The 19,274-nt window shown below is 45.2% G+C and overlaps 1 protein-coding gene across 4 annotated transcripts in view; it reads right to left on the bottom strand.

The window, feature by feature from the left end:
- The window catches only part of PHKB (phosphorylase kinase regulatory subunit beta), a 220,019-nt gene that overhangs the window by 11,918 nt on the left and 188,827 nt on the right, over positions 1 to 19,274 (bottom strand). For all 4 annotated transcript variants that reach the window (XM_060253754.1, XM_060253753.1, XM_060253751.1 and 1 more), the window contains 3 exons: positions 14,964 to 15,166; positions 4,808 to 4,942; positions 166 to 295 (listed from right to left, as the gene is read on the bottom strand). In XM_060253754.1, coding sequence (XP_060109737.1) covers positions 166 to 295; positions 4,808 to 4,942; positions 14,964 to 15,166 — 468 coding nt within the window. The remainder of the gene's footprint in view (positions 1 to 165; positions 296 to 4,807; positions 4,943 to 14,963; positions 15,167 to 19,274) is intronic.

The raw sequence follows: 19,274 nt of genomic DNA, 5'->3' as shown, positions 1-19,274 counted from the left end.
TTCCTTCCTTCCTTCCTTCCTTCCTTCCTTCCTTCCTTCCTTCCTTCCTTCTACATTAAGCAAGTTTGGCCCCCCTGCTCTAGCTTCTTAGGTTCACTAGTAAAAGAAATAAAGGCAAGAAGTTCCCAAATTATTCTGGATCCAGGACCAGGTGTGTGATTTTACCTGCGGCAAAAATTTCTCAGCTACTATTAAACCGTTGGGGGTCCTCTCCAAAATCTGCCACACCCTGTCGTAGAACCCGCTGGGGGTTCGGTTTAGGGAGCCATCAATCTGCCGTCTGTGCAGCCAGCACCTGAGGATGCAAAAAACAAACAAACAATACACACACATGTTGATGGCCTTTAAGGGTGGGGGGGAATCTGCTTCTAGATCAAAATAATACTTACTTTGAGGATTAATTAAACCCAGTCGGAAATAAAGAGAAAAAGGCAATCAATTAATAAAGCAAAACACAGTCTACTGCAGTGCCTTTCTTGTAAAATGTTTCTTGAGGTTATTTTAACAAAGAGACAAAAAACCCAGATGCTAATGAGAATGAAGCAAGAGGTTTGGCTTTAAAAGCTAGCGTGGTGCTTAAATGTGAACCGTACTAAAAGGTCTAAAGATCTTCTAAAAAAAAAGTGAAATTTCCTTAAGTGGAAAAACAAAGGAACAGAACCACATTAATCTCTTTGGGTCATGACCAGAAAGTTAATCTGATAGAGCAAAGCCTTTTGGTGCAGAAAAAGCATCCTAGCTGTTCAGATATTTTCGCATATTTGTCAAGTTTGAAAAATTCAAGCAGAGTGTTGCTTGTGATTCGTCTCAGTTGTCATCCACTTTTCTCAGCAGCGTCTTTTTTTTTTTTTTAAAGATAATATTTAATTTAGGAAGTCAACATTGCTAGTATTTTAAGCAAATCAATATTCATAAGGGGTTTTAGCAAGAACAGGCAGACACAAAAATAATGTAGACTGAAGGACAATATGGAAGTTTTCTAAAGGTGGAATGCTTAGGAGCAAACTAAATGATATGCTGAAAGATACGTGAATGCATCTTCATAGGTTTCCTCCAAAGAGACAAATATACCAGTGTCGAGACATGACAAGATTTTTTAAAAAAAAAAAAAATAAAGTCACAGTTGAATTTATGGTGACCCTTTAGGGTTTTTGAGGCAAGAAAAGTTCAGAGACGGGGCAGGAGATAGAGGCAACTTTCCCCTCACCCAAGACAGGCAAGTTGCCTGGCTCCCCATTTATTGTGTTTGTTGACAATGCTGAAGACCGACAGACTGGCTCCCTGTTTCCATAGGTAAGAGGACTCCATCATTGGGAGTCCATAAAGCCAGGCAAAGGCCGCCATGATTGCTCCTTGTTGGGATGTTCTGTCTGCTCTGGTCCCCTTAGTGCATTTTTTGAGACCAGCAGAACTGAAAAGTGTGGTGGAAGAGATCTCTATTACATCTCTTGGGCAGAAAGAATGGAAGCTATTATGACTTGGATCCAGCCAGGTTTTTCACTTAGTCTCACCTAGTTTATCTAGATCGAATCTGACAGCAATGTTGATTTTGTGAATTAGGCAGATCATGGGAAGGAGGTCAGGAAGGGTTGCTTCAGTGCTTAGTTCTCGTAGCCCTTTCTTACACACCCAGAGAAATGCTGATTGACACTATGGGGTCAGTCAGCAATTTTTCTCCAGGCCAGTCTGGCCAGGGATCCTGGAGGTTTTTGCCATCTTCTGGGCATGGAGCAGGGTCACTGGGGATGTATGTTTGTGTGTGAGAGGGGAGGTATTTGTGAAATCCCTGTATTGTGTAGAGGGTTGGACCTAGATGACCCTAGAAGTCCCTTCCAACTCTATGATTTTATGGATCAAGCCTGAACTCTCCCTCAAGCTAAAATGACTAAACTGAGGCTATCATACTTTGGCCACATAATGTGAAGACAAGAGTCACTGGCAAAGACAATCATGCTAAGAAAAATAGAAGGCAGGAGGAAAAGAGGACGACCAAAGTAAAAGGTGGTAGGAAAGGAGGAAGACCAAACTCAATCAAGGAAGCTGTGGGCCTCAGTTTGCAAGATACGAGCAAGGTTGTAAACAACAGGACATTTTGGGAGGCCACTAATTCACAGGGTCACCATCAGCTGAAGTGACCTTCCATCACTTAACACACACATTTCCCTCTTTACTACCGCCCTCTTCCCATGTGACTTTTGTCCATAAAGGTCCTATGCTCCCCAGAACAGCTTTTAAGATGATCAAAGGAGATAGCTGCCTCTGTTTTGCACCAGTGGAAAAACTGGATGGATCTAGTGCTATGAACACAAGACGTGTGTATGGATGTTCAGCTGATTGAGGGGAGGATTGAAGGTACACACGTCTTGTGAACATGTGGGGTTGCAGAACGTGTCATGTAAGAAAGGATAATTCACACAGCACATGGAAACAATGTGCCAGTTTATTCAAATTTGGGATCTAAATGTACTTATGGCTTAGCTGGTCTGTATTCTGCTTCCCGGCCGAGAGATCGCAGGCAAGAAGATGACCTTTCATTTAACAAGAACCCCCAGCTCTATGCAATGCAATGTGGGTTTCCTATTAAAAATCTGCCTGGCCTATAAACTGGTATTTTAAAAAAAAAAATCCTCTAAAGTTTTCTGTTAACTTTTAAAATTATTCTAAGTGCATTTTTTCCTTCTGGCAGCAATATCTCCACAGAGTAGCTCTTGCCTTTGAAGATCTCTCTCTATACGTAGCCCAGAAAGAACTACTTTGCTGATTCTCTACAGAAACTGATATCATAAAATAAGCTAAGGGGCTTAGAAGAACTAATTTTTTTTTTCCACCAGGAACTTCATCTTCCCAAGAAGCAGGTGAGTAGAAAATAAGCAAGAGCGCATTTTTCATATCTCTCAGTACAAAAAAACCCAAACCTGTTTTATCAATGTTAACAGAGTCTCCCTCCCCCCAAGAGAAAATTAAACACTCCTCCTTTAAAGGAGGAGGGGGAAAAGGTGTTGGTATTAAAAGCGCACACGTACGTGCAGATTTGTTGGCAGAGGATTGGCCACACCAAATGTTCCAAGTTATTTAAAAACGTCACTTTGTATTAATAGACCCCGAAGCCTAACTAGCGATAACTGACATCCTTTAAAAAAACAAGCACAATGCCACAGAAGCATGCGGAAATGTTTTTTCATACTTGAAAATTCCAGCTGAAGGATTCTATCTTTAATAGCTCTCAGACAAGAGAGCCCATCTTTTGATTTATACTGCTTTATACCATAGCTTCAAAGTGGTGAATAAAACTAAGGAGGGGAGGGAATTGAGACCTTGATGCAGATACCCAGTTATGTATCAGGGCCTTTGTAGTAACTGTTTCAAGATATTCATCAGGCATTGTCCCTGATGACCAGGGGTGGAATTCTAGCAAGAGCTCCTTTGCATATTAGGCCACACACTCCTGACGTAGCCAATCCCCAAGAGCTTACAAAAAAGAGCCTTGTAAGTTCTTGGAGGACTGGCTACATCAGGGGTGTGTGGCCTAATATGCAAAGGAGCTCCTGCTAGAATTCCACCCCTGCTGACGACATTCTGAAGCAGGGCTGCCAGCTCCGGGTTGAGAAATCCCTGGAGATTTGATGGAGCAGCCTGGGGAAGGTGGGGTTTGGGGAAGGGAAGGACCTCAGTGGGGTCTAACAGCATAGAATCTGCCCTCCAAAGCAGCCCTTTTCCCCAGAGGAACTGATATCTGACATTTGGAGACCAGTTGTAATTCCAGAAGATCTCCAGGCCACACTTGGAGGCTTTCCTGAAAGCTGATTAAAGCTTCTTTGTTTCAGTCGGTCTTGGACTGCCGAAGTCCCTCGCGTGACCAGGGATCCGCAGATTTCAGAGGCCGAGTTAGGACACTCCCTGAGCCAAGTTAGAACACTTCCCTAGTTTGATTGCACTCTGATTTGGTGCGATGTCTGGACTGCAAGCACTGCAGAAAACTGGAGTTTGCCCCACCTCCAATTTGCCAAAGAAATCTGTTATAGCGAATCAGGGCTTGAGCAAACCAGGAAGTCTTCAATCAAGCTTCTTGCGCAGGAGGAGTGAGGGGATCGTGTCAGCAGAGCAGACTAGCTATGTCCGTGCCCAACGGGAGAACCCCCTGTTCAGTTATCGTTTGTTGCGATGTCTGAGTTCAGCTTCTGATTTCCACCCCTTGGCTTAGGTTTAAGTAACTGCACAACACCACACACATGTACAGACATGTCCTGTCTGCTAATATTAACCAAGAAGGTAGACTTGGAGAAGCAATACACTGCTGCAGCCTGAGCAAGCTGAGAGGGGATTTAGAGACAACCCAAAGAAAGAGTTCGGCAATCAGCAGGAAAGCTGCGCTGTGATTGAAACAAGCTCCTTAAGTAACTAACCTTTGGGTTACGCTGGCTCCCTTCCCAATGTCAAACTAGGTGAGAGAAATCCTATATTCCAGATGCCCACTGACTGCGGTAGCAAAATCTGATGATAAAACAAAGCCGTGTGCGGGGATAAAGGCCAGGCGAGCTCACGTTAAACGGAGCCTTGAAAATCCTGAACAATTGAGCTAACAAAAGCATATTTTGTTTTTTCTGATACCAAAAAATAGAGGAGTGATTTTGGGGGTGGGGGGGGGAACAGGCTGCAAAAGGTAAGCAACAACAATATAAAGCTGGAAACTGTGTCCATTTACAGAGCTTTTTTTTTGTTAAAACTCATTTGCGTATTAGGCCACATTCCCTGACGCCAAGCCAGCCAGAACTGCGTTCCTGCTAAAAAAAACACCCTGGTCCTTTACCTTCCTTGCTGCTGCGGCTGAAGAATGTCCAGAAGAAGCTGCTTCACTTCACTGGGTGACAGCTGGTACAAGTCGACAGGAGCCAACTCCCCGGCGCGGATCTTCAGCTCGTACTTCATGGCATGCACGATCCACCTGAAGAACAAAAACAATGGCTGAATTGAGTGCTGCTTTCCAACCCCAAACAGGCATAACAAATGCAGGCTGCTCGAGGTCCCCACTAGGAAGAGGGGGGGGGGGCGGCAGAAGAGTTTGATCTTGCTGGGACACACCAAGTCTGTGTTGCTTGTGACCCACCCAAGTGAACACCAGCCATGTAGTGTGTGACCTGCTGCAACCAATAAACCTCTCGGTTTTGATGTGTGCTTCTGGCAGTCAGAAACAGGGAGGGCTCAGCCCTTTGGGCAGAATTAAATCTGGCGAATTTTGATTCTGTGAATTTTTTTTAAATGGTAAAGGTAGTCCCCTGTGCAAGCACTTATTTGTGAGTTTCCTGCATTGTAAAGGTGGACTAGATGACCCTGGAGGTCCCTTCCAACTCTTATGCTTCTATGATCCTGCGATTCTATGATTCTATGGTTCATGGTGTGAAAGAATGGAACTGCTTCTACCACTTGGCGATTAGTTCTGGTTATGTCTAATCCTAAACATGAGAAAGAAAGGGGGGGAAACCCCAAAATGCATTGGTCTCTTTTCAGCATAAGGGTCATAAGGTCAGCCTAGGAAATGGAAGCAAAAGAGTGGGTCCCTTGATAGTCTGGAGAACTGAAAGGCAGGGATTGGTCTGCCAAATTGAAAACCAGGCATTGATTGGGGTCTGGAGAACTGAAAGGCAGGAATTGACTGGTCAAAACCCGGGAGGTAGTTCTCAATCTAGGCTACGTGAATAAGAGCACTCTGAGGCCGAGAAGCAAGAAGAAAGGGTTCAAATACGGACGTCAAGAGGCAGAACATCATTGAAAAAGAACTGAGGAGAAATCTTTCCTGGAGATCTTGGCTGCTATAAGGAGGCAAAGGACTTGCCCTCAGAAAGGAATTCGGTGTAGCTAAAAGAAATCGATTTCTTTTAGACTCTGTCAGGGGAGTGGACCGTCTAGGTAAGTTTGGCTGGATATGATCTCCCTCATTTTCTTACCCAGAATGCTCTTATAGTTTTTATATATGAAGCTGAACTGAACAAGTAAAAACTCTGATTTTTTTTTTGCATAAGCACCTTAAGTGTCAGAAACTTTCTCTCTCTTTTTGTCTAAATCCACTGCATCTACTGGGTAAGTGTGAGTTGGCTGGATCTCATACAGAAGAGCCTGCTGGGTTGCAGGCAATAAGAAAATAAACAAGAGTCCCATGCGGTGGCAGTTGCAAAGGCCGTTGGAGGGGAAAAGACGAAAGGAGTCCCCAGAAGCAATTTTGATTGGTTATCCCTCTCTCTTTCAAAACATCCTGCTCATTGGACCACAACACATGAGATGCTCATTCTGAATAAGAACGTCTTCCACCTTACCAACCATTTAGTAAAGGTAAAGGTAAATTCCTCTGCGCAGGCCTGAAGGGCATATCCACATCCACAACCCACAACACACCAAGTCCTGCAGCGATGGGCAAGGGGCGAAACGGCAGGTGGAAGATGCCACTGGAAGCCGCAGTCCCGATCCTGCATGTAGGCGGTTCAGGGTATTGGTCGCCTGATGCTGACCCGGAGACGAAAGCATCTTTCGGCAGCACCCTGAATGACCAAGCAGCCTTATCTAGGGACAGCACTGCTTGCTCCACATGGAGAGGGGCCTAGAAAAGGTGGCCTAAACAAAGCTCGTCTCCCCCACCCCAGTTGGCTAGCCGCGGTCAACGGGCATCCTTACTTGCGGTCAAAAAATACAGCACCAACCCCAAATCAGACTTTTCCCTGCAGCCCCTGTGGCCGGATCTGCCTGTCCCGCATTGGTCTTGTCAGCCACCAGCGAGCCTGCAGCAGACGTGGACTACTGCACCCTTCTTAAATCTTCGTTCGCGAAGTCAAGCTGAGAGAGAGAGAGAGAGAGAGAGAGTCCCCTTTGCAAACGCCATGACGTTTTCTTGGCAGACTTTTTATGGGGTGGTTTGCCATTGCCTTCCCCAGACATCTACACTTTACGTCCAGCAAGCCAGGTACTCATTTTACTGACCTTGGAAGGATGGAAGGCTGAGTTAACCTTGAGCCGGCTACCTGAATCCAGCTTCCACTGGAATCGAACTCATGCCATTTACATTACACCCAACTTTTAAATGCCTCCTTTAAAAAAAACAAAAACTGTCTAGTTAGAACTAAAAGAACAGCACTGATGTGTTTTGTATGGTGATTATTTCCTTAAGTTTCTAAGAAAGTCCAGCTACTTAACTGTGCTCTCCCAATGGGTTTAATTAAACTAATGGCCGTTTTCGACTGAATTCCAGATGGGTAGCGTAGCTGTGCCAGTCTGTTGCAGCCAAATGATCACTGCTCCTTAAGGACAGATGAATGCATCTGAAGCATAAACTTTCGTGAATCAGAATCCATCTGGCAAAGTGGGCTCTGGGTTTGCACAACCTTATGCCAAAACAAACACATGAAGATGTTACAAGACTCGTGGTTGTTTTCTGTGGGTGCCAAATATGGCTGAAGCTGGGCATGTGTGATCTCCGGATAGTAGATTTGTGGGCTACTCCTGGATAGAAGCGCCGCACATGGTCAAAGGTAGGGGGTGGCCAAAGTGTGGCTTGGGAGTCGCATGTGGCTCTTTCACACATATTGTATGGCTCTCGAAGCTCCCATCACCCTGTCAGTCGGTTTGCATTTCTCTCTTTATATCACTTTCCCGAGCTAAGTCAGCCAGCAGCTTCAGAACACATTTAAAGTTAAAATTGCTTTCTTCCCACCCCTTTCATCCTTCCTGCGCTCAAAACATCCGGCATTCATGTCTTGTGGCTCTCAAACATCCGATGTTTATTCTATGCGGCTCTTATGTTAAGCAAGTTTGACCACCCATGGTCAAAGGTACCATCAGGCAAGGGACGATAAAGCAGGTTCAGCTAGAGAACGTTCGTCTCATGCCAAAGGCAAAACGAAAGTGCTGCTGCGACAGCTCTGAATGGAGCTTACAACACTCCATGAAGAAAAGGGTAGGAAGGAGACATCGGTTCTCAGACTCAATTACAGTACTTCTCTCCCCATCGATGCTGATACAACAATGCAGAACACATCGTTTGGAAAACAGCCTAGAGGCTACACAATGATGCAGCCTGGAAACCAAGAGAGAGACGTTCACGGACAAAGTCTTCTCCGTCTGTAATTGCTTATGTGAGTCATTCTCTTGGTATAAAAGAAGGGAGAGGGAAAAAGAGCGAGTTGAGTTTAAGGAGGCAACTCTTTAGAGGCACAGCCTGCCAAACTCTGACGGACGGAGGTTGAATAGGCTGTATTGGATTGGAAGTCTTTACAGTAATGGGGCTGTCAAGATCTGTATCTATTTCAGCAGGAAACCCAGCACACAAATCGATAATGAGACACCCAATCTAATCATTACTGGGACCAGAATACTATTTCTGGGAGAAGGTTAATTTTGTTCACTGGGGTGGGTGAGAAGAGCGAAATAAAGGAAATTGAGAGTACGGCATTAACCTTGGGACAAGGAAGGGAACTGGTTCACGCGGAGACTGGGAAAGCAGAGAAAGAGAACTAATAAATGAGAGAAGCATTACAGAAAAGTAAGGAGATTAATTCAATTTCCCCAAAATATGTACTTACAAAAATATGCAAGTTAAACGGGCTTCCTGGCCTCTGAGAATTATATTTTAATAGAGGTGTGAAGGCCTAGAAAAATAATTCAAAAAAGTGGGGGAGACTATCCCCGACCCCCCTCACTGGCTGACTCCTTCCTATCTTTCCAATGGAAAAATTGGAACTATTGAGGAGCCCTTAAGAAGAGTCCCAAACAGGGCTTTTTTTGAGCCGGAATGCACCGGAACAGCATTCCGGCTGGCAGGGGCAGCATTCCGGCTACCTACATCAGCGTTCCGGTTCACCCCAGGCGGCTTCCCAGCTGGCCACTGGGCTCAGGGGGCTAAGCCACACTTGTGCAGAGGCCTCCCAACATCCCATTAGCTGTGGGGCTCAGGGAGCCCAACCGCGCTTGCACAGGGGCTTCCCATTGTCGCGCCGGCCAGCAGAGCTCGGGGGGCCCAACCGCGCTTGCACGGGGGCTTCCATCGTCACACCGGCCTGCAGAGCTCAGGGGGCCCAACCCCACTTGTGTGGGGGCTTCTCATCGTTGTGCCAGCCGGTGGCACTCAGGGGGCCCAACCGTGCTTCCACAGGGGCTTCCTGTTGTCGCACCAGCCTGCGGAGCTCAGGGGCCCAATCGCGCTTTCGCCGGGGCTTCCCGTTGTCATGCCGGCTTGCAGAGCTCAGGGGGTCCAACCACACTTGCGTGGGGGCTTCCTATCGTTGCGCCGGCCGGTGAAGCTCAGGGGGCCCAACCGTGCTTGCACAGGGGCTTCCCATTGTTGTGCCGGCCAGCGGAGCTCTACAAAACCAACCATGCAGCACAGAGTCAGCAGTTTTTAAGGTGAGTTGCTCCCATCCCCTTTCCATTTCTTTTGTTCTTTTCCTTTCTTTTTTTCCTTTCTTCCCCTCCTCCCCTCCCTTTTCCTTCCTTCTTTTCTAACTCTCTCTCCCTTTTATTCATTCATTTTTTCTTTCTGCAGTCTTTCTTTTTCTCTTGTCTATTTGCTTTATTTTCCACTCCCCAACTCTTTCTTTCTGTCAGTCTTTCTGTCAATATTTATTTTTTCCGTTTGCCTTCCTACTGCCCCACTGTCCCCCTCCTCCCTCCCTTTCTCTCTCTTTCTCTCTTTCTTTCTCTCTTTCTTTCTTTCTGCACTATACCATGCTGGCTCTTGTGATCGAGTAGCGTGTTGGAATTTGATTTATTTTTTCTGGAATGGCTATATATTTGTGAACTTTTTCCAATGCTAGAATATCTTTTTTGAGGTGTGGTGACCAGCTCAAAAAAGATATTATAGCACTTTTGGTGATGTCAGAGGTGAGGCCTAGTATGCAAATGGTGGTGATGTCATTGGTGTGGCCTAGCATGCAAATGGTGGTGATGTCAGAGGTGCAGCCTAATATGCAAATGATGGTGAGTCAGAGGTGTGGCCTAGTATACAAATGATGGTTATGTCAGAGGTGTGGCCTCACATACTAATGAGTTCCTGTCCCAAGGAATATTTTCTCTTTTGGAATGAGAGAAATACTTTTTAAAGACAAACATTTCAAAGATATCCTTCATTGTTCAAATGCGATCAGTGTTGTCCATAATTAAGATAACATGTAGAATAATACACTATCAAAGACTTGGTGTTTTCAGTGTTATGAAGTTTAACTCAAAACCCAAACAAGCTGCTAGTACTACTGCGACCTTCTTTCTACATATAATGCACCCTTTTGTTTACTACAGAGCCCCATGGCGCAAAGTGGTAAAGCTGCAGTACTGCAGTCGGAGCCCTCTCCTCACGACCTGAGTTCGATTCCAGCGGAATCTTTCCGCTGGTTCAGGTAGCCGGCTCGAAGTTGACTCAGCCTTCCATCCTCCTAAGGTCGGTAAAATGAGTACCCAGCTTGCTGGGGGGAAAGTGTAATGACCGGGGAAGGCAATGGTAAACCACCCCATAAAAAGGTCTGCCGTGAAAACGTTGTGAAAGCAGCATCACCCCAGAGTCGGAAACGAGTGGTGCTTGCACAGGGGACTTTTCCTTTGTTTACTACAAAAGTTGCTTTCTATTTCTCCCCCCTATATCTCCTGCTGCCAAAATTAAGATACGGACATAAAGCTAGTACAAGGTGCAGCAGTTTGCAGCGCTCTCTCTCTCAGGTGCCGTGTATATTTAGAGTTTGGCTTGTAAAAAGACTTATATTTCTCAATTCCATAAATATGCCAACTCAAGCAGCACAATTTTATGCACTAAGTTATAAATGATGAACTTTATGTTGTTCACGCAGTAAAATAAATTCAGATTTGAACAGAATTGTATACATTTCACATTTTCGATCATTCCCCCGAATACCATATTTTCCCTGGCTTCAAAACTTCCAAAGATTTTGCATTCAGGAGTCCCTTGAGAGACCAGCCTCCGATGCATGCAAGCTACAGTGGTCACAGCTCTCTCAGACACAAAGCCCCGTTATGATGGCATTCAAATAAGTTAGGGTTGCCAGCCTCCAGGTATGACCTGGACATCTCCCAGAATTACCACTGAATCTCCAGATGACAGATCAGTTCCCCTGGAGTACATGACTGCTTTGAAGGGTTGACTTTTGGTGTAGTGGTTAAATGTGTAGACTCTTATCCTGGAGAACTGAGTTTGATTCCCCACTCCTCCACTTGCAGCTGCCGGAATGGCCTTGGGTCAGCCATAGCTCTCGCAGGAGTTGTCCTTGAAAGGGCAGCTTCTGTGGGAGCTCTCTCAGCCCCACCCACCCCACAGGGTGTCTGTTGTGGGGGAAGAAGATAAAGGAGATTGCAAGCTGCTCTGAAACTCTGATTCAGAGAGAAGGGCGGGGTATAAATCTACGGTCTTCTTCTTCTTTATGACATTATACCCTGATGAGGTCCCTCCCCTTCCCAAGCCCCACTACCCCCAGGTTCCATTCCCCAACCTCCAGGTGTTTCCCAACTTGGATTTGGCAACCATTAAGTAAGATCAGGTGAGGTTCGCATACCTTCCTCCATTTCACTCTTCTATCACACTTGGAAACTGAAAAGTGGATCATTTCTACCACATCCTTCTCCCCTAAGAAGTTTAATTAGTTCTCCTGTCTTCCAGTTTGTCTTTATGAACCTGTGAAGCAGGTAAGGCTGAGTGTGTGACGAGATTCAGACTTGGGTCTTCCAGATTCTAGTCCAACACTCTAACTAGTATACCACAGAGACAGGACACCTGTTTAAGGATACCCACAGAGTCCATGGCTCAGTTGTAATTTCAACTCTGATTCACAAGGGTCACATTCATTGCTGCACACAGCCAGGGTGGTGTAGTGGTTAAGAGCGTTGGACAAGTATCTAGGATACCCAGGTTTGAATCCCCACTTGGGCCTTAGAAGCTCACCAGGGGACCCAGCGCCAGGCACACTCTTTCAGCCTAACCTACCTCACAGGGCAGTTGTATGATTAAAATGGAGGAGAGGAGAATGATCTAAGCCACTTCTGGTCCCCACAGGGGAGAAAGGCAAGGTATACATGAATGAAATAAACAATAAAGAATGGATTATTTCAGTGTTAAGCAGGGCTTATGTTGTAGCAGGAACTCCTTTGCATATTAGGCCACACACCACTGATGTAGCCAATCCTCCTGGAGCTTACAGGGCTCTTAGTACAGGGCCTACTGTAAACTCTTAGAGGACTGGCTACATCAGGGGGGCATGGCCTAATACGCAAAGGAGTTCCTGCTAAAAAAAAGGCCAGGTGTTAAAAGAAGTTTCTAGAACCCAGCCCTCTTCATGGATACATCTTGCTGAATGAAGGCATACTGAAAAAATGTTTATGAAGTTTAATGACAAGCTGATTTTTTTTCCCTTTAGATATTGGATGGCAAAACCAAAATCTTTCAGTTCTGATCTTGTGAAGCACAGTGCACTCAGCTGCACAGAAGCGAAGCCAAGCAACTAGATCCATGCAGAGAATATATTCTTCTATGACAGAGAAGCCACAGAGATGTCATAGATCAAAGCATGGAAATCAGATCTGAGAATACACTGTGCCATCCTGCATTTTTTTTTCATTGGGATGCACTTAAATGGTTTCTGTTTATGCTGCCTGAGTATTATTTTTACTTCTATTTGTACCATGTTTCAGTGAAAAAGGTAGCAATTTCTCATCTAAAACAACTGTTTTAAAGAGTAAACACACAACAGCTGGGGGGGGGTGCTATTTATGGGATAAGTTTGGCATAAGCACATTTGCGTGAAGTCTAGGGAAACTTTAAGAAAAAAAATTGGAGGAAGAAGCTGTTATCCCAGCAGAATAAATTTAAATTTGTTCCAAGATGGTAAACTGGTGGTGAGGCAGAACCATTGAAGGAGCGAAAAATATAGCGCTGTAAAACGCTGACAAACAAACTTTGCTTTAAAGCTTTGTTTAGGGTCTTGTAAAAGGACGCCACTGCAGCTGGGATGCTCATACTGGGCACTATGTTCCCTCGGCTGCAGCTCCGGAAGCATCTTAACTCCATCCTGGAATGCACATTACTGAAACTGTCGTGGCAATAATATATCCGATTGGATATCCCAAGCTTTACCTTTGGAAGACCGAAGAAGTGAAATGGCAATCTACAAATCACCGGCTGAGGCCAATGGAGACGTGCCAAATTTAAGTACATTTGGAGTGCATTAAGTGGCCTGTGAATTATGGCTGCCATACACAGTGGAGCATCCCTTAGATCGCTATTTAGATCAAACAACGAAGAGAGAAGGTGCATCGCTTCAGGTTTCCACCCCCGTCAGGCAAGCAGAGCAGCTACGGCCTGGCCCCCAGCGTGTAATCCATAATTTATCACCTTCTATTGTGTTTTCAGCGCTATAGTATAGAGTTATGATACCGCCGCAATCTAAAATGCCATCAGGAAAACAACACAAATGCAACACTGACCTGAGAGCATAGATAACACAGGATTTGCCATGGGGAACATCTGCTGATGGGGGTAAGAGGAGACGCCTGCCAGGTAAATGGGGCTTTATCCACAAGCAAAAGTGGCCCTCTCGCTTAGTTTGCTCTATTCAAAAGGCTCAGGGTAGGTAACATCAGCAAAGGAGAAAAAAGACATCTCCACAGCAAACCAGGGCATCACCAAAATATGTGACTGCTGCAATTTCTCAACTTTTTCGAGACAATGCTGAGCCCTGCAGGTCTGCCGAAAGAGATGGGGATCCTACACTAATAGATACTGTGACTGAGAAAAAGAGCTTCTGCGTTTTCTTGTGCAAAACTGAGCATCATGGTCTCATATTTTCCTCTGGACCAAACTTTGCAGCAGCTGACCAGGCACATAGTAGGATGGGTCAAATGGCATCAGATGGGCAGACAGAAATCTTTTGCCTCCCACTCCTCCTTCCCCAGAAGTACTTCCTGGTGTCCATCCTGAATTTACTCCCATCGCCTTCGTTGGGTGACCCCAGATGTAGCATTATGGGAAAGGGGTTAAAAATTCTCGCCCTCCACTTTTTCTGTCCTATGCATAATTTTATAAATCTTTATCATCCTCCCCCCCCCCCAGTCACCTTCTTTCTAAATCTGAAAAGTCCCAGTCTCGTTAGCTTTTCTTCCTAGAATTTTGACTTGCTACTCTTCACAAAATGAAGTGGAAAGTGCATAATGGAGCCTGCCGCTGCCTCCTCCTCCCCCCTTCCTTCCTGGATTGCGTGGAAAGGAAGTGAGGAAGAGACAGCGGTGCCAGCCGCTCTTTTTCAGCGGCTCATTCGTCCTTCCCGCCACTGCTGCCCCCATGCTGATAGTGAGCGCACCGGAAGGAGGGCATAGGAGCCACCAGCCTCCAGCGCGATTTTACCTGCTGATCAGCTGATTGGTGGGGGGGCGGCCTTTAAAGAGCCCAGGGAGCGCAGTGCTTCATTGCCTTTTCCTGGGCATTCAAATTATGAGGAAAGAGGGAGGAGGAGGCTGGGGAGGTAAATTTGGATTTACCTAGGAGGCGGGGCACAGGGGAAGGCCAAATTTGGCACCCTGCCCAGCCAGCGCCCTAGGCAATTGCCTAATTTGCCTAGTGGATGAGCCAGCCCTGAGTATATGACATCATTTGTGGGTCTCCGAGATGGTGCAAATGGGAGGAAGCAAAGTGAAAGATACATCAGGCCTAAGCCCTTTAGGGTTCTACAGAATCAAACCAGCACTTCAAATTGTCCCTGGGAGATGGCAGATATAACATAAGTCTAAGATATAAATAAATAAAGACATTGCACTGGTGTAATGAGCTCTCAGCAGCATTGAGGTTAAAGGCCACTGCTTTTAGAACCTTGATGAATAAAATATTAATGTTCTTAAAACTTTCCTCAGTGATGCCACCTGGTGTTTTTTTGGTGTGTCCACCCAGACCTTCAGACAGCACAACAAATATAGTAAAATATGGGTTCACTGACCCCACTCGTATCTTCAGCATGCCGTTAAAAAATTCAGGGGAGTTGGAGATGATCCAGCCAATGTGAATGACAAGCTCTTGCTGGAGAACAGCTTCCCTCTCGTCCTGCAAATTACACTTGTTGTAGATGATGTTCTTAATTGCGCCAGGAGACAAGGGATTCGATATAATTTCTTCTTCCTGGCCAAATGCCCCAAGAGTCACCTAAAGGAATATATTAGCGGCAATTAGAGTTACAACCTGAGACAGGCAAGCGGTGCAGGGCTTCTTATCTGTCATATTCCCCAGTTGTCAACTCTCCCTGCCTGCATCAAGACAGACAGATAATTAGCGTGGCAGGTTAAATTGCCAACTGATGGGTAACACAGATTTGCAGGGCTTGGTTATTTTGCATTAAGACAGCATCCTGTAACAACAACAACAACAACAAAATAAATGCATGATCCCCAAAGGAAGATAAATGAGAAGGGAAAATGCATATTCAGAAAAAGGCATGACCTGCCTCCATCAATTCCTTGTAAATAAAACTGATCAGGTGTCAAATAGAGAATATTTCCTGATAACTGCTAGGGCATTAGGGAAGAGAGGTCCCCTCAACCAGCCACTATAAGGGGTATGATGCTGTTTGTGGGGGTTGCTAGGTTTCTCTTCCAGTCTTCTGTGAGCTCAGTGCTCACCCCGTATTCTCCAGTTCCTGCATTCGGTTTGGTTGGTGACGGTTAGGAATGTCAGCCTCCAGATGGGATCTGCGGATCCCTCAGAATTACTGCTCATCTCCAGACTACAGAGAGCAGTTCTTCTGGAGAAAATATATGCTTTAGAGCAGGGGTATCAAACATGCGGCCCGAGGGCTGAATGCGGCCTGGAAGGCTCCTATCAGGCTCCCGAGCAACTGGCTGTCATCTGCTTTCTTCTCCCTCTCTCTTGCTTTCTTGTGCATAACAGCTTGCTTTGCAAGGCTTGCTTAATCACACAGGAGCTACAGAGCAAAACCTCTATTTTCTGCATTGGCTGACGCTCCTCCCTTGGGGAGGAAGGGGGGTGGAGAGCTTGCTTTGCCAGGCTCTCTCAATCCCACAGCAGAGCTACTGAGCCAAGCCTCTCTTCCTTCTATTGGCTGAGGCTCCTCCCCCTCCTGGTCCCCTGGGGAAGGAAGGAAAGAGCCCAAGCTTCCTTTGCCCAGTTTCCTGGATCTCATGGGAGGAAAAAAAAATCTTTGTGTTTGTCTGTGTCCTTCATAAAGTTTATATCTCTGCTACCTAATCTTAAATAGGTGCACGCATGGCCCAGCCTGACGATGTCTCATTTATGTCAGATCCGGTCCTCATAACAAATTAGTTTGACTCTCCTGTTTTAGAGGTTGGAGTCTATGGCAGTGCACCCCTACTGAGGTCCCGTCCACCCAAGGCTCCAAGCCCAAATTTACAGGAGCTTTCCAACCTGGAGCTGGCAACTCTTCACCACCCATCCCCTGCCAGTGGCCAGGAAGGACCTGGCAACCGTAGTGGTAGTTGGGAGGCTTTTTTTTTTTTTTTTGGGGGGGGGGAGCCAGTTCAGCTGATTTTATAGCAAAAGGAAAGCATGGCTTTGGTGGGGTGGGGTATATATAAAAGCAAGGAAATGAAATTTGGAGTAGGCAGGGGTTGGAAGCTGTTGTGGGAGATTCACTGAAACGTTAGGAACTGAGCAGCGTATGTTTGGCGTATTTAACTTTATGTTCCAATCCAAGCGTTCAACTGATTGGCAAGGCATGCCGCTTCTGCAACGTTTCGGTTTATTTCTTCACATGCAACCTCAGAGCCAGTGCAAACATAATGCTGTCCCCATCCCATGAGTTCCAGCTCTTCTATTCATCCATCTGAACCAACCTTGCCCTAGCTTTAACTATGGTTAGTCGTTATGTCTGCACCAGTTTTAACCACGCTGAATCTTAACCAGGGTTCAAGTCTTAGCGTGAGGAGGAGCACAGAATCTTGCCACAACCTGTGGTCTTAACCAAAGCTAAGAGACAGGCAGTAACATGTCTGCACCAGCCTTTGAACACATGCAAAAGAAGCAGGAGATTATTAGGACAGGCGCAGCCAAAGCAGCAACAAAATAGTGCCAAATCATGCTTAAACGAAGGTAAACCTTGTGATGAAAGCTCTTTTTTAATATGAGACGTTCCCCCCTTTTTTAAAACAAGCTCCTATTGGAAAGGCAGGTATGCAGTGGATATGCAGGTACGCAGTGGATTTCAAAGTAATTATCACTGTTTACTTTGATTGGGGAAACGCTTGGTTGAGGTGTTCATCAAATGCAAACAACCCAAATATTTATCTTTCTCCAGGGCTTTCTTTGTAGCAGGAACTCTCCTGCACATTAGGCCACACACCACTGATGTAGCCAATCCTCCTGGAGCTTACAGGGCTCTTCTTACAGGTACTACTTTAAGCTCTTGGAGGACTGGTTACATCAGGGGTGTGTGGCCTAATATGCAAAAAAAGCCAACTTTCTCTCACCTTAGAAGTCTACCTGTACCTCTGAAGTGATAAACTCTGCTGCCTAGAACTTTTACTCTTATGAAGTACAGCTGGAGAATCTTTTAAAGTGTATAATGTGAAGTCTGGTTTCAAAGCTTACTCTTGATTCACCTGCCCATGGGAATCTTGTTAATATTGGCTGCAGCTGGATATACATCTTAAAAGCTTCTGTCCTTAGAAGCTGGATGGGTTAGCCCCTTGGTATTTAATCCTCCCATTCTCTATCATCTCCTTTGAAAAAGCACATCGAAAGAAAAAAAAAGACTCCTGTCTATCATGTTCTTGAGATGCATTATCGTGTTCTCGAGACGTTCTGTGTAATACAATAGATATGCATTTTTTTCACAATCAAAGAATAACTTATGGGGCTCAAAACAAACGAACTAATTTCATTTATTTTGTTTATGTTGGTTTTGATGGGAAACTTGTTTTCAGGTGTAACTTGTTTTTATTTAACTGGGATAAATTCTCAGGCCACACCCCTTGCCAAAGGGATCATTCTTGCCAAATTCCAGACAGATAGACTATTAAGTCCCAGATTTATAGGTGACTGAAATAGACTTATGAATCACCCCCCGCATCGGATGCTAAATTATCTTAAAAGATACCTATGTAATTTCCATAAAATATTGGGAATGAAATGTATCCTACCCAGGGCTTTTTTTGTAGCAGGAACTCCTTATATTAGGCCACACACCCCTGATGTAGCCAATCCTCCTGGAGCTTACAGTAGGCCCTGTACTAAGAGCCCTGTAAGTTCCTTAAGGATTGGCTACATCAGGTGTTTGTGGCCTAATATGCAAAGGAGTTCCTGCTACAAAAAAACCCTTCATCCTACAGAAAACAAACATGAAGCATTAAGTGAGTGATCAAAGTAGTCAAGGAGCATTCAATCACCAAAGTCAAACAGATCTTTCTTTTTGATACGTGTTGTCAAAGTAAGGGGGGAGACAGACAAAACAGATCAAGAGATATGAAGGTGATGTACTGGAAACATTCAATCACCAAAACAGGTCTTTTATTTCTGCTATGATTTTTTTATAAGCAATTAAAGCTTATACCTCCCTGAAATGTGGGAGGATGCATCCTCATAACAGAAGACAATTAATAGCTGATAATGTGTCTCCCATTGAAACCATTGGGGGGGAGAACCAAAAATAACAGTAGTTAACAAAACAAATAGGATTAATAATGAACAAAAGGAAAATGACTTTTCTTTAGAGGAACAATAACATTACATGTTCCTATCTAACAGCGTATTTAGTTAGTATAGTTATGTTTTGTGTTGCCTGTTCTCCTTGAAGTTTTCCCACCTGTTATGAATAACAATACCTTCCTTTATTCAGGGCACTCTGGACTGCTGCAATACTGCCAACTTTTAAAATGCACTCATGTCCCCCTTTTAGTAACATTATGGAGAGGAGGGGAATGGATACAAGGAAGGCAAGAGAGACCCTCGGTTGCGTCTAGACTGGGGAGAGTCGGGGTCATTTACCTTGGCCCAGGAAAACGCTCTCCTCAAAATCCTTTCTAGTCAGCTGAGTATTTTGTTGTTGTTGCTGTCAAGGCATAGTTGACCTATGGAGACCCCTTAGGTTTTTCAAGGCAAGGTACATTTAGGGAGCCAGTTTAGTGTAGTGGTTAGGAGCACGGACTCTAATCTGGGAGAACCGGGTTTGATCCCCCCCTTTCTCCCCCCCCCCCCACATGCACCTTCTGGTGTGATCTTGAGTCAGTTACAAGTTCATTCAGAGCTGTTCTCCTAAAAGCAGTTCTTTCAGCTCCACCTA

Source organism: Heteronotia binoei, chromosome 14 (genome assembly GCF_032191835.1).
Source record: "Heteronotia binoei isolate CCM8104 ecotype False Entrance Well chromosome 14, APGP_CSIRO_Hbin_v1, whole genome shotgun sequence".
Taxonomy (NCBI): domain Eukaryota; kingdom Metazoa; phylum Chordata; class Lepidosauria; order Squamata; family Gekkonidae; genus Heteronotia; species Heteronotia binoei.
This window is presented reverse-complemented; position numbering and strand designations above follow the sequence as displayed.